The sequence below is a fragment of the Orycteropus afer genome, unplaced genomic scaffold, assembly GCF_000298275.1.
Source record: "Orycteropus afer afer isolate SDZICR_OR568_19922 unplaced genomic scaffold, OryAfe1.0 scaffold00168, whole genome shotgun sequence".
Taxonomy (NCBI): domain Eukaryota; kingdom Metazoa; phylum Chordata; class Mammalia; order Tubulidentata; family Orycteropodidae; genus Orycteropus; species Orycteropus afer.
Window position 1 is genome coordinate 1,634,436 of NW_006921755.1, and position 16,083 is coordinate 1,650,518.

The window sequence follows — 16,083 nt, forward strand, 5'->3', positions numbered from 1 at the left end:
TTGAACTGCCAGCCTCCTGGTTAGCAGTCAAGTGCCTTAAGTACTATGCTACCAGAGCTCCCTTTAGTTGAGTAGCTAGGTTATAATGAAGTTCAAAAAGTATTCTTAGTAATACTCATGGCAAAGCATTATTTTTTAGGAATTTCATTCTTAGTAAATTCCTTCCAGAACTTCATCTTCACTTTTGCAGAGTTAGCACCCCAATTTAGAGGTGGACCTCAAAGGAAATACTAAAAGTCAAATTCTCCTCCATCAACATCTAACACATGTGGTAGTTATGTTTGTGTGTCAGCTTGGCTGGGCCTGGTTGAGTGGCTGGGCAGCTGGATGTAGTAGTATTCTCTGTGATGAGACTGGTAATCAACTCCATGATGGAATCTACTGTGAGAAGCTGAGTAGCTGCCTTTGGATATGTGGTCTGCTTCCTGTATATAGAGAAGCCTTGGGGAATGGTCTGTAGCTTATGGCATGCTGGAACCATGCATGTAGCCATGCCATTGTTCAGCAGCCTGCCATGCTCTGCTGACCTTGGGACTTCCAATGAACTTGAATGAATGACCTGCCATATGGTTTGATAACATCAAGATTGTACCATTTTACTTACCAACCATGGACTTGTCAGCCTCAGCAGCCAGCAGCTGTCTGAGTAAAGAAAAGCCTCTAGATCCAGTAGCCCAGGAGCTGGAGGCAGAGCTGAAGTACAAGGCTGAAGGGCTGGCACTTTGAACTCAGACTTAAAGCCTCCAAATTGTAAGAGAATAAATTCCTGTTTGTTTAGCCATCCCATGTCTGGTATATTCTTGTCAGAGAAGCACTAGGTAACCAGAACAACATATTATCAAAGATTTTGCTTTATGCTGTTTGGGACATAGTATTTTCTTTTGCCATGTGTTTGGTCATCTTTGAGTTAAGATAACAGTGTCACTTTAGGAACTGTTTGAAAAGGAAGTTTGATAATTTGATAATTCTTGAGAAAGGATTTGGTTTTGTTTTGGTGTTTTAAATGTACTTTGTCATGCAAGACCTTTTTCTTTTATTTTGATACCACAATTAAAAAAAAAAAGATTTATTCCCAAGTATTTAATCTTTTTGGTAACCGTTGTAAATGGTATTGATTTCCTTATTTTCTTTGCAGGGAGCTCCTTGCTGGTGTAGAGGAATCCAACTGAGTTTTGTGTGTTAATCTTGTATCCTGCCACTATGCTAGATCTCTCAATTAGTTCTAGTAGTTTTTTTGCTGAGTGTCTTGAATGTTCTATGTATAGGATCATATCATCTGCAAAAAGGGATAGTTTTGCTTCTTCCTTACCAATTTGGATGCCTTTTATTTAGAGTTCTTGTCCTATTGCCTCGGCTAGGACTTCCAATGCAATGTTGAATAGAAGTGGAGATAGAGGGCATCCTTGTCTGGTTCCTGTTCACTAGTGGAATAGTTTCAGAGTCTCTCCATAGACCATAATGTTAGCTGTTGCTTTTGCATATATGCCCTTTATTATGTTGAGGAATTTCCCTTCTATTACCATTTTTCTGAGAGTTTTGATCAGGAGTGGCTGTTGGATTTTATCAAATGCCTTTTCTGTATTGATTGATATGATTATGTGGTTCTTTTCCTTTATTTACATGATGGATTATACTGATTGTTTTTCTAATATTGAACCATCCTTGCATAACTGGTATGAATCCCACTTGGTCATGATGTTGTTGGAGTCTGTTGACTGGGACTTTGTTGAAGATGTTTGCATCTATATTCATGAAGGATATTATTCTGTAGTTTATCTTCTTAGTGGTGTCTTTGCCTGGTTTTGATATCAGGGTTATGCTTGCTTCATAAAATGAATTTGAGAGGATTCCATCCTTTCTATGTTCCAGAGTAGTTTAAGTAGGATTGGCATCAGCCCTTCTCTGAATGTGTGGTAGAATTCTCCAGTGAAACCATTTGAGCCAGGACTTTTTTTGTTGGTAATTTTCTGATGACCTGTTCAATTTTTTCTTTTGTTATGAGTCTGTTCAATTTTTCTACCTCAGTCTGTGTTAGTTTAGGTAAGTAGTATGTTTCTAGAAATCTGCCCATTTCTTCTAGGTTTGAAATTTGTTGGAAGATAGTTCTTCATAGTATCCTGATATTATCCTTTTTATTACAGTTGCTTCTGCTGTGAAGTCACCCATTTCATTTCTTGTTCATGTTATTTGCATCTTCTCCTCCTTTTCCTTTGTTAAGTTGGCCAGTGGTTTGTTGATTTTCTTAATCTTTTCAAAGAACCAACTTTCAGTCTTGTTGATTTTTTCAACTGTGTTTCTATTTTCTGCTTCATTTATTTCTGCTTGAATCTTTATTATTTCTTTTCTTCTGGTGACTGTGTAGCCTATTTTTTGCTGCTCTTTTTCTAATAATTGGAGATGTTGAGCTAAAGTGTTGATTTTGGCTCTTTCTTCTTTTTGATGTGTGCATTTATTGCTATAATTTGGCCTTGGATCACTGCTTTTGCTGAAACCCAAAGATTTTGATATGTTGTGCTTCCATTTTTAGTTGATTCAAGGAACTTTTTAATTTCCTTCTCTACTTCTTCTATCACCCAGTAGTTTTTAAGGAAAGTGTCATTCAGTTTCCATGAGTTTGCTTTTCTCTATTGATTTTTCCCATTGCTGATTTCTCATTTGATAGCATTGTGATCTGAGAAGATGCTTTGCAGTATTTCAGTGTTTTTAATTTTATTGAGGCTTGCTTTGTGGCCTAGCATATAATCTATCTGGAGAATGTTCCATGTGTGCTGGTAAAGAATGTATATTGTACTGTTGTTGGATGAAGTGTTCTTTAGATGTCTATAAGATCAAGTTGGTGGATTATATTGTTTAGTTCTTCTGTGTCATTGCTGCACTTCTTTCTAGTTGTTCTGTCTTTCATTGAAAGTATTGTATCAAAGTCTCCTACTATTACTGTGGAGTCATCTATTTGTCTTTTCAATTCTGTTAAAGTCTGGTATATGTATTTTGGGGCTCTTTCACTGACTGCATAGGTATTTATTATGGTTATGTGTTCTTGTTCAATCAACCCTTCCTTTTCTCTTATGGTCATTTTTGTCTTAAAGTCTATTTTATCAGAAATTAATATTGCCACTCCTGCTCTTTTTTTATTGCAATTTGCTTGATATATCTTTTTCCCACCTTTGCCTTTTAGTCTATTTTTGTCTTTGTGTCGAGGGTGAGTCTCTTGTAGAGAGCATATATTGATGGGTCATATTTTCTTATCTAGTCTGCAACCCTCTGTCTCTTGAGTGGTGCATTTAATCCATTTATATTCAGTGTAATTATTGACAAGTGTGAGTTTATTGCTTTCATTTTATTGTGTGTTTTTTTGTTTTTGTTTTTGCAGTATTGCTGACTTTTTTGTTCCATATAATTTTCTGTGTTGAGCTCATTTTGTTTGTGAATTATGTTACCATTTCCTTCATTGCTATTGTTTTAGTATTTGCTAAAATATTTGTGCTCAGCAAGCAGAGCCAATTCTTAGGTTGTTGTCTGGATTGGAACTCCACTTGTAAATATTGAAAGTGGATGTGATGTCAGGACAGCCATCAGTCTGCAGCTCTGTTTGTCTCCTTACTCACTGTTTGCATTCAGGTTCTGCTTCTAGTTGGTACTTAATCCACTTCTCCATCCTTCCTTTCAAGGTTCAGGGTTCCAGGATTATTTTCTGTATCTGTTTCAATTAGTTTCTCATTTCTTTGTTGTGGAGGGTTTGTGGAGCTTGTCTGCTTATTCTGCCAATTTGTCAGAAGTCCCGTGACTTAAATTATTAACTAAGAAAAACAAATACTCTTTGCATAAGTTGTGTCCATGGTTGAAGATAAGGGCTTTTCCTTTCAAAGGATTCAGGAGGGGCCTTGTAGTCAGGACATTAACTGTTACTTACACCAAATTATTGCTACTGACATAGTCCTTGCTGGGTTTTAACCTTCATGTTCATGTTTTATGCAGGGCTGATTTCAGGTCTGGTTCCAATGTACATTGGTGAGGTTGCTCCAACCAAATTCAGGGGCGCTCTGGGTGCTCTTCACCAGCTGGCCATCGTCATGGGTATTCTTGTTAGTCAGGTAACAACTTGTCATCTTCAACTTCACCCATCCTCTCCCCCTCTGGCTGCCTGAATTTACTGTAGACTACCACAGAGGAAAGAAAATAATTCCACCAAAGGTAATAGAGGTGGTGTAGAGACATAGGCTTATTGGCTGAAAGCTAAATTATTACCACTCCTTACTTTTCCCCTTTGGTATGATTGGCACTGGAGGTGACCTGGCAAGCCTCTAACCAGACTTGAATTTCCAGAGCCATTCTAGAATTAAATTATTCCATTTGGATTTCAAGGTGTAGAATATTTCTTGAACATTCACTGATAACTTGTTTTCTTCAGTGTCTTACCTGGAAATCTAATACATAAATGACTACCACAATAGCTCTTGTTCAATGGGAATGGGGGCTAGCAGCCTGGCTCTATCTTTCCTTTTAACCCTGTGATCTCAGAGGGATCCTTGGAACCCCACCTCTAGGGATATTCAGAAAGTAGTCTGTCACAAGCCTGATTCTCATCACAGTAAATAGTTTATGTATAAAGCCCTACTCTATTTATCTAAGAAGGAATTTATAAGCAAAGTTTAAACTTAAACTTATTCATGATTTAACACAATATTATTCCATCTGGTTGCTTGGAGACTACAGTTGTCTGTTGCTTTAGATATCAAATGTGTTCTTGAAGGTTTGGTTGATTCCTATATTAAATGTCACATTAGTGTAAATGAAAACAAACATGGTGAATTTTTAGTAAAAACAAATAGTCCCTAATTTAGTTAAGGTAAAACACCCTAGCAAAAGCTTCTATCTTGTGAATATTTGAACAAAAGTTAGACCAAAGGAATACAAACAGCCAATGTGCTTCTTCAACAAGTTGTTGCAGAAAGCAGTCTCAAAGTGTTGGGCTTTTGATATGCTTCCTACCTGCCTTTGCAGATTGTTGGCCTTGACTTTATTTTGGGCAATCCTGATCTGTGGCACATAATGCTTGGCCTGTCTGCTGGGCGAGCCTTATTCCAGTCTGTGCTGCTCTTCTTCTGTCCAGAAAGCCCCAGGTACCTTTACATCAAGTTGGATGAGGAAGTCAAAGCAAAGAAAAGTAAGGCTGTGGGTTGTTTTTCTTTTTTCTTATTGTTTTGTAATGATCAGCTAATGCAAAACCATGTGCATGAATGGTTGCTTATGAAATGGGTACCCATGATTTCCAAATAAAGCCAGTGATTATATGTAAGAAGATTGTCCAAAATCATTTTAATATGATCAGTGCATGCCATTTTGCACCCATAAGTACTCAGTCCAACCCAAACCAGAAACTCACATGAAGGGTATTGGACTCAATCAGAAACTTCTTAAGCATTATGCTCTATGTTTATAAGGATCATAGTTTTCTTTGTCATGAGACGAAGTCATATGTTCTGCTTCTTTTTTGAAATAAAAGATCAGTATTTAATTTAACAAAAAATAATTTCTAACACCCATGCTATGAAATGATAAAAAGATTCATGCGAAACTGTACCTCTTCCACTGACATAATAAAAATAAAAATCTTTTTGTTTTGCCATGAGTTGATTAAACCTGATCGTTTTGGGGAACAGGCTTGAAAAGACTCAGAGGATGTAGTGATGTCACCAAAGACATGACTGAGATAAGAAAAGAAAAAGAAGAAGCATTAAATGAGGAGAAAGTCACCATATTTCAGCTCTTCACCAATTCTAGCTATCGACAACCCACTCTAGTAGGATTGGTGTTACATATGGCCCAGCAATTTTCTGGAATTAATGGGGTAAGTTCAAGAATACTCCCTAACTTTTTAGAGCAAAGTGAAATTAAAGTAGAGAGGGAGAGGGGTATAAGTTTAAATAACTAAAAGACATCTTAAAATGTTGGTACCATGTATATTACTATAAAAAAACAAAATGAAACGAAAAAACACATATTGAGTTAGTATTAATTTCCTTTTGCCTCAACAAAATTCTTAATTCTTTATTACCAATGGTATTATATGTCCATTAAGATGAAAGTAAAAAGGCAAGCATCATAATAAATACAAAAGAGGGAAAAGGAGAATAGTTATACCAAAAGAACTAATTGTGAGGAATTTCTAGAGCTGAGTATAAAATTTAGAAATTCTGATAGCCTGGGCAAAAGGGATTCTGTGATTCCCTCTATCTGCTTAAAGGAGGTATACCAACTAGCCAGGTGCAAAGCCCCACTTCTGGCCATCCAAGAAAATTTTATTCTATTTGGTGGGAGAACACTCAAAATCTACAACAGTTCAAAATGGCAACACGATGGTGAGGAAGCATAGACAAGACATAATTGACAAACATACTGAGTATTAAAGTAGCCAGACTTTTAGATATGAATTGAAATACCTGAACTATACAGATCAAAAGGGTCCTACTGACAAGTAGCTTCTAGAAGAAAAATTTAAGCGTTTGTTAAAAAACTAGGCCAAGAAAATCACTTAGCTTCTTTAATTGTTGTTGAAAATGTAGATTGGTCTTCTGCTATAGTGTATTGTCCCACAAGATAGGGACAGTTTGGGGTAACTCACAGATGGGCAGAGACTTGGGGAAAGCAAAGTAATTCCCATTCATCGAAGGAAAAGGAGATCTGAACTTCTGTCCATGAACTGAATACTACTTTGCTGTGTTCCCCATCTCCCCTAATGTTCATTTTTATCTATTATTCTGTATAACTTGGGGGTTCAGAGATTGGTATCCTGTCTCAGATCTGCCTGTATATCCAATACCATGATATTTAATCTCTCTAATCTCTCTGCTTCAGCTTCCAGCCCAAAGCCTGACTTCGAGAGGCATCTAGGAATTGTTGAACTTAAAGTTGTTGGCAATCTAAAAATGTGTGCAGTGTACTGTAAACCACTACTCACTGAACATAGTATACATAATCCTTCTGCATCAGCCCCCTCTGCAGAAAGTGGTGCCAGCAACAGGACATGGTATATGAGGAAGGAATGACAGAGGATGATATAATGAGAGATGACTTAAAAGACTATTATAAATATAACTAAATAAGAAGAGGCTATTAGGGAAGCTGTGAACCAATTTTCTCCATTTCCACTGAGAGTAGTGGGAATTTTTGGATTAAATGTAATAGCAACCAGAACTCTTACATATATTGGTGAGAGTGTAAAACAGATACAACTTCTAGAAAAACTAATTGGCACTATCTGGCCCAGTAATTCTATTCTATAATGTGTACATATTTCACAAAAATAATTGTACTAAAATGTTCATAACGACACTGTTTATAATTTCTCTAGATGGTAGATTGTTAAATGCCCATTAATAGTAAAATGGGTAAATATTTTTTATTGTGGTGTATTAAATACAATAAAATTCTATATAGCAATGATAATGAGCAGTCTACAAATACAAAAATAATGAGGGTTATTATCACAAAAGTAATGTTGAATTAAGATGCCAGGCACAAAATAATATAGTATGGGGTTGCATTTATAGGAAGTACAAGATCAGGCAATATTCATCTATCACATTAGAAGTTGGGAAAGTGGTTTCCTTAAGATGATAGGTGGGGAAGCATATAGGGGGTATTTGGAGGACTAGAAATGATCTATTTCTGATCTGGGTGCTGTTTTCAGTTTGTTAAAAATTAATTGAGCTGTACATTTAGGATATGTGTACATTTTTGCAGGTATGTTATACTTCCACAAAAAGTAAAAATAAATTTTAAAAGTTTTAAAAATGTAGTAGCAGAGTTTTCAGCTAAATATAAGGAGGACATTTAAGCAATCAGACACTATTAAACATTAACGGAAGACTGTCGAGTCTCCTTTCCTGGAGGGAGAAGGTGGACAAAATAGGAAGTCCTAAGGACCATGGTCCATTGAAACAGCTAAAAAATAAACAGCATAAAATATTTCTTACTTTAAAGCCATCATTTCTATGTTCCTTGCTTAAGCTGCACCTGTTTTCATTTTTCAGATCTTTTACTACTCAACCAGCATTTTTCAGTCAGCTGGAATCAGCCAACCTGTTTATGCAACCATTGGAGTTGGTGTTGTCAATACACTATTCACTGCTCTCTCTGTAAGTAAATACCCTCTGTAAGTAAACACCCTAGACAAATTCTCCGCTTGCTCCTCAGTCCAGGAACAAGGAAAAAATCTTGTCATCTAAAGAGTGATCAATAACTTATTGTCCACATGATCTGGACATTTGAGTCATGGGAAAAGTCCTGTTGGAATAAGTCAACAACTGCATTGAGATTAGGCATAACTGAGAAGGTGGGTCACTGGTTCTCTCCATCTTCTAGGATCCCATTTAGTCATTCGTTTGTGGATTGAGAACTCTCTTGGGGGCAAAGAGGACTTTCTTCTTATACAAATCCCTGGTTTTCTTCTTCACTTTGGACTTATGCCCTTTGGAATTAGTCAATAGCTTGTCATTTCTATTCATATTGGCACTTCTACTTAGGTTCCTCTTCTTCCATGACTGAAATTCGTTTTTCATTTGTGATACCTTTGAAGAAACTTTTTTTTCTTCAGTTTAATGGGATTTTTACTGAGATAACCCAAGGAAAATAAACAAAGTCCTCTCTAATAAACCTCTAAGCAAAATAAAACAGACTTAGCAAATTCCAGAAATGTTAGGACAATGGGCAGAGCTTCAGGTAGCTCAAAGGGCCTGGTTTCTGGTAATGCATAGGATTATGTATAATTTTATAAGAGGATGGAGCTAGAAGTGGTATAGAACACCAGCCCTTCCTCAGAAGGAAGATTGGGCAATCTACTTTGTAGAGATACTGCCTCAGAAATCCAAAAAGGGGTCACTATGAGTTGAATAGAATTTATGGCAGTAAATTTGGGTTTTTTTGTTTCTTTCCACGAAGGGAAAAAGATCAAATTAAGACCAACTTCCTTATACTGTGTAAGGAATGATTTAATGTCTTGACAACGAAAACCAAACCCAACCCACTGCCATCTAGTCAATTCTGACTCATAGCAACTCTATAGGAAAGAGAAGAACTTCCCCATAGGATTTCCAAGGCTGTAAATCTTTCTGGAACAACTGGTGGGTTCCAACTGCTATATTCTGGTCAGCAGCCATATGCTTCAACTGCTGTGCCACCAGTGCTCCTGTATCTTATCAATAACAATATTTAATGTATCAGTATAAGCATTAAAATAAATTTTAAAAAAACCCTAGACATTTCCCAACTAATATAATTCATTCTAAAATGAAGATAATTGGACTTATTTTTACTTTGAATGCAGAATGTTCAGAAAGCATGTGCTTTTAACTTTTTGTCAAAATATTTTGTCACTCAATATTTTTTAGTTACTTGTTTTTCATTTTCTGCACATGGACTTTTAACTGTTACTTAGGGTGGTCAATAAATTACAGCCCGGCTACCTAGATCAAAAGGCAGGTTTGTCCAGACCACATTAAACAGTATTGGACCTTGGAAAGAGGGAGGACAGATAACAATGAACTCTCATGGTTCTGCAAGCAAGGCTTTAGAGGTAATGGCTAAAGGCCACTCTAAATCAATGAAGGGCTGTAACAGGGATGCAATCCAAGGGACTGTTCACATCATACCCTTTTATCTTGTGGTATAATATTTTTTACAAATCCTACCACCTGTTCAACACACTTTTCTGGCATAGAGATTATTATCAAAACAATTTATGTGAAATAGTATTTGATATATAAAGCACCAAGTTATCAAGATAAGAGAACCCAAATTCTGAAAAAAAACCTAAATAGGACACTTCTGCATAATTTCATTTTTGCCTTTCCCCTCTACCCCAGTAGAAGAGGGAGAACCATTTTATTTAAAACTTGATTGTTTTAAATATATCTCTTTATGTGAAAGTTTTAGAGCAAAAGAGTGGTGTAATGAAAAAATAAAGTCAGCTCTAATCATTTCTCTAATTAATCATACAGGTCTACAGACAACATTTAAATTTTTAAATTATACTGTTTTTGAAAAGTTATTTTAAGGTTCAAAAAGGACAACAGTTCCCTTCCCAAAGCTAACCAATGGTACCAAATTCCATGTATCCTTTCAAATAAATATATGCAAATAGAAATACAATTACCAAAGACCAGACTTTGTTGAATAGACCCTTAGCCTGCTTGTTGAAATACTGCCAAGGCGGGTGAGTCACAAAAAGAACTACTTGTCATCATTTCTCTCCTTGGTCAGTCTATTTGCTAGACTCATCATCTATCAGTAAGTCAGCAACAATCCAATTATACTGATAACAGATTGATGTTTTACCAAATTGGTAGGAACATAATCAATCTGTGTTTTCTGAATGAGTATTTAGAAAAAGACAGAAACTTTCCCAAGGCCAGGCTTAATAATGTTCCCCACGTCATATTTTCTTCTATACTCATGGGTCAGTGCAAGAGAGCCTATAATCTTTAAAGTGAAACAAAGCAGACAGAATATGGTGGGAGATGGGAGGAAGGATGGGTCTAGAGGAGACGTCAAAAACAAAATGAAACTCACTGCCCTCGAGTCGGATCTGACTCATAGTGACCCCTCCTTGGCTTTCCAAGGAGGTATATCTACGGAAGTAGATTGCCCAATCTTCCTTCTGAGGAGTGGCTGGTGGGTTTGAACCGCCAGCCTTCTGGTTAGCAGTCAAATGCCTTAGGCACTAACTACCAGAGCCTAGAGGAAAAGCAGCAGTGACCAAAATCCAGGATCTGAGAGCATACATTGTCTGAGGGTTAGGATTGGGAAGACATCTCCAGCCACTGATGAGTGCCATGTCTCACCCCCTGTCACATTCATCCATGCTTCAAGGAGAGCCTGATTCAGTTTACAAGACATGTGTAGTGTCAGAGTTTATTTTGAAAAGAAAAATCCTTCCAATTACTAGCAGAAAATAGTTTTTCAGAAACAAAAGGAAAAGAAAGTACATATCTTTGTTCTTGAAAAAATGCTTCCATTGTTTTGGCAGCTTGACATGATGTCATTAAGTCAACTTTGAAAGTCATAATTAAAGAGAGAAAATAGTCATGGAAATTTTGCAAACTTGAGAAAGTTTTTTTTTTTTCTTTCTCTCTCTCTCTCACTCCATCCTCAACAATTAAATGTGGGCTCTTATTATCACCCTATCTGAAATAATTTGCAACTCTTGATATGTTCTCTGAAATGGAAGGGGCTTTGATTGTAGGTGAAAAGAAATGTTTTTCATATTTTCAAAGCCAGAGCTTACTCTACTAAGGGCATTGGATTGCTACTGACTTACAGATTGTTGATGAATCTAGCAAATTTACTCACCAAGGGGAGAAATGATGACAGGCAGTTCTTTTTGTGACTCATCAGCTTTGGCAGTACTCCAACAAGAAAGCTAAGGGTCTATTCAACAAACTCTGGTCTTGGCTAATTGTAAATCTTAACCATTAATGCAAATGTCCACAGACCCAAAGGACTCAATGACACATCTCCCAACTTAGGTTAAGAAAGCACTTTAACCCTTACATTTAAACTCTATTTTTTCATTTAAATTTTTTTTCAGGTATGTTTAGCTGCACCAGAAATGTGTAGTCCTCACTTTTTTGGTAAAACAATTACATTGAGCATGTTGTCAAGTGAGAGGTCATGATTTGCCTTTGTTGGTAGTAAGAATATTGGATGAAAATAGTTGATACCTAATTGATTGTACTCTTTCAGGGGTCTGTAGTGAGTAAAACTTTGTAATTACAACTTAGGATAATTATCAGAAGAGAAATAAATGTAATTTTTACATAGAAACTTCACAGTTTAATTATACAGGAACTCAGTTGGGAGAGATCCAAGGTGGACAGTCTCTGGATTTTGTACCCAAGATGATAATCCTAGAGTGTTGAACAGCTATGATTTTGTCTCTAAAATGGCCAAACTGAATCAATGTGGTTTAGTTAAGCAGGTGTTTGTTGATTACCTTTGTTCACTGAGACCAGCTCTGTCACTTTGGGCAAGCATCACTCCTCCCTCATTTTCCCATCTATAAAAGGGAAAAATAGAACTGCCTTCTTGGAGCTGTATAAAAGAAAATAAACTCTTTGGAAGTAAAAACTAAATATGGAATCAATATTTGCTGACCAATATAACTGAAAATTTAAAAAAAAAATCTTTCCTAGGTATTGTTAGTGGAGAAGGCAGGGAGGCGCTCTCTATTTCTAATTGGAATGATTGGGATGTTTTTCTGCGCCATCTGCATGTCAGTGGGACTTGTGTTACTGGTGAGTTTGATATCGGCACTGAGATTTTGGTTTACCAGATGATAGCACCTTTGTGCTGCAAGTTAAAATGCATTCTGTGTCAAAAACATTAGAAATTGACTAATAAAACAAAGCCAGGAGAACAGCATATAATACAAAGGAGAAATATCAAGAAAAGGGGAACAATTAGTTTTTTGGGTTTGAAGACTTAACATTAGCATATAAATTGTGATTGTTACCCAGGGACGTAGTATAACAACACAGTAGAACAGTAGGCTCTGGGTTCAATCCCAACTGACTCTGCTACTTGCTGCCTCTGTGACCTTGGGCAGGTACCTGAATCTCTCCAGAGCCCAGAGTCCTCATCCACTACTTCACAGGATGGTCATACCCTGTGATGCAACCCTGGTATGAGCAACAGCAAAGGTCATTGGACTCTTGCCTTGCTTCTTTCATAAGAAAAGAATGATTAAGAGTTATATAAAGCCCTAATCCAGAAGATTGTGATAAGGGAGCTCAAAAGATTGAAGTGTGATTCAGAACATAAACACATCAGAGAGTTGTGTCATTGCTGAACTCAGTGGGAGGCTACTTAGCTAAAGAAAGAAGCATTCCATTACCCCAGTTCCACTTTTCTTCTTTTTCCTCCCTCAGGATAAGTTGGCATGGATGAGTTACGTGAGCATGACAGCCATTTTCCTCTTTGTCAGTTTCTTTGAAATTGGTCCAGGCCCAATCCCCTGGTTCATGGTGGCTGAGTTTTTCAGTCAAGAGTCGCGTCCTGCTGCTTTAGCAGTGGCCGCATTCAGCAACTGGGGCTGCAATTTCATCATAGCTGTGTGTTTCCAGTACATTGTGGTAAGCAGCCTAATGTGCAAGTTTACTCAACAGAAGATAGGGTCAAAGAGCTGCTGATTGGAACTCTGTTATTTGCTCTCTCTTCAGGAATTCTGTGGACCTTATGTGTTTTTCCTCTTTGCTGGAGTGGTCCTGGTGTTTACAGTATTTACATTCTTTAAAGTTCCAGAAACCAAAGGAAAGTCCTTTGAAGAAATTGCAGCAGAATTTCGAAAGAAAAGTGATTCATCCCAAGTTCCCAAAGCTGCTGTAGAGATGGAATTCCTCGAACCTACCAACACTGCATGAAGACAACCTTCTTTTTGACATAAACAGAAACAACCAGGAAATTACATGTTTCCATGACAATTCTTTGAGAATTTTTCTCTCTACATCTTGAAGTATTATTTTATTTTTTAAAAGAGCTTTTATGGACTCTGATAGGAAATGTCATCAAATCTTACCAAAGAAAGGTTTTTTTTGTTTTGTTTTTTGTTTTTAAGTTAGAGAATATACCTTCAATGATGAGACTCTGGTTAAGTAAATGAAAAATCTAGTTCACTTTGTGACCTTAAAGGGCAAGTGCATTCAAATGGTCCTAGCCCTATTCTTCACAACAAGGTTCTCCTTAAACAGAAGAGGTTTCAGTGTATTTTATTATTTTTTTTATTAAGTTTATGATGAGAAACATGAAGATACAACTAATATTTAAATACTCAGATATGATCAAATTGGAATTTTCTTACAGATCTCATATGAAAAGAGATCGGGCTAGTGACAGTAAGATGCATGTTAATATTGGCAATTTATATACTTCTCTCAGTTTTTTCTTGTACATTAGAATTTGTATTTTGTTTAAAATTTATTTTTTTTGTGTATTTCCACGTGGAATGGTTTATTGAATATATTAAAATATGTTTATGAAGAAAAACTTACATTTTTGTCAACTTACCAAAATCTTTCAGCACTTGGCAAAAAGATTTTAGTTCCTTTGTTTGATGACAGATGGTTTTTGCAAAATTAAACACTAACAAGGTTTTCCTTGGCCATATATAACCTTGGTTATCAGTGAGCATTAACATCTATTATAAAACATGCTCATTTCTTGCTAGTTCAATCCCTTGAGCTATATTTTGGTTGGTTTTGCTTGTTAATTGAGCACAACCTGGTTTTTTGAACTGTGTTATAAAATACACTCAAGAAATGATGAGTCAGGCATTTTGCATATCTCCTCAAACCTAAATAAGTTAGGTCAGTTAAACTTAGAGAAATCTGAAGTAAAGGATTGCTCTGCTAAAAACATTTTATGACGTATTGTCTCAAAACAAGTTGAAAAAGTCAGGTTGGAGGATTCCGGGAGGGATAAGTGTGGGCTCCTGAAACTTCATAGATATTAATATGCTTCAAATGTTCAATTTCAGATATAAGAAAATCTCTAGTTTTTCCGGGAAAGACTGAAATGTCTTCTTGTGACATTTTCTTCCATGTCTCAGTGGTATATGGAAGCTATCTAACTATTGTATTGCTATTACTACTTTTATTGTGTACTACCTATGTGCCAGTCACTGTCAAGTGCTTTTGCCTGTGTCAGCCAATTGGAAATAAACAGATGACTTAACAGACTTTAGCTTACAGTCAGTTCTACAATTATAAACATATAGTTCTAGGCTGTTTTCCCCACGAAGCTGAACACCAAAGTAATTCTTTTTACATATGCTTTATTTAATATGAATTGAAGAAAAGCCTGCTTTAAAAAAAAATATTTCTTAGAAATAAAAAAAGAAAAAAAAAATTAAATACATTTTTTTTTTTTTAATTTTGCCAAAATTGTTTACCTTTACGTAATTTGGCAGTTCAAACAATATGAAATTATTTTTTTTCCACTTTGGCTGATTTTAATTTCCCTTGGGCCAATTTGGGATAATCTATTTTCACTTGCAATTTCAGGACACAGTCAAATTGAGCTTAAATAGTTCATTAGACCTCTGTGCTTAACAGTAAACCCTGGACAAAAATGTGAACAGAGGAGAAGGAAAGAAGCAACTTCTGTGCCTCTCTTGTCCTCTTCCCCAGGATGCTTATGGCCTTGGGGAAGACAAAGTTACAATGATAAAGGAATTTAGCATTGTTAGTTCTGGTGGCATAGTACCTAAAGCATATGACTGCTAACAAGAAGGCTGGTGGTTCAAACCCACCAGCCACTCCTCGCAAGGAAGACTGGGTGATCTACTTTTGTAGTGATACTGCCTAGGAAGCTCAAGGAGAGCTCGCTATGACTCAGATCCAACTTGATGACAGTGTGTTGCATTGCATTACGTTACAGATAAGTGTGACTTCATCAAACCACTATTCCTCATCTTATTTACTAAGAAAATGAAGTTGTAAAGACTTAAATGAAGAACCTCCAAAACCACCTAACTAATTATTTTGACTAACCCACAAATACTAGAAATTCAGACACTGAAGTTTTCTGCTTTGGGGAAAATTTAAGAACCTTCCATTATTTCCCTTCCACATTTTTTTCTGTGCAAAGATACAATTGAGTTGAAAGGAAATATTAAAGGGAAATAAGAAACAAGAAAGCATTACACAAGGACAAAAGAACTAGCTTGACATTAAAAACTCCTAGGTATGCAGTAGTATGTATCATAGTAAATAATAAAATTGGTACTATTAAGTAAATTTAATCCTAGGGAAATTAGGTGTGACTTTGAACTTTTAATTTTCATAGCAGTCCATCATTTTTGTGAAAGTGTTTTCATACCTTAATGTCCTTACAAATGTGATGTTTCTCCTAGCTTGTTCAAACTATGTGGGTTAGATTTCCTAGTCTGGTCTCTTACCTGCTAAAAGACCAGTTGACTCTGACTCAAGTTGAACCCATGTTGTTACGTGCATTATGCAATTTCTGTAACTTTCTCAAACCACATATGTACAAGGCAGTGTTATGTGTGCTTCTGTAGTATGTATAAGG

The 16,083-nt window shown here is 36.3% G+C and overlaps 1 protein-coding gene across 1 annotated transcript in view; it reads left to right on the plus strand.

Annotated features, from left to right (window-relative positions):
- Positions 1–13,418, plus strand: part of SLC2A2 (solute carrier family 2 member 2) — a 56,363-nt gene extending 42,945 nt beyond the window's left edge. Inside the window, exons 5-11 of the mRNA XM_007946657.2 lie at positions 3,976–4,091; positions 5,002–5,164; positions 5,661–5,848; positions 8,034–8,138; positions 12,192–12,293; positions 12,927–13,130; positions 13,218–13,418. Of these exons, the coding sequence (XP_007944848.1) occupies positions 3,976–4,091; positions 5,002–5,164; positions 5,661–5,848; positions 8,034–8,138; positions 12,192–12,293; positions 12,927–13,130; positions 13,218–13,418 (1,079 nt within the window). The remainder of the gene's footprint in view (positions 1–3,975; positions 4,092–5,001; positions 5,165–5,660; positions 5,849–8,033; positions 8,139–12,191; positions 12,294–12,926; positions 13,131–13,217) is intronic.
- The last annotated feature ends 2,665 nt before the right edge of the window (positions 13,419–16,083 follow it).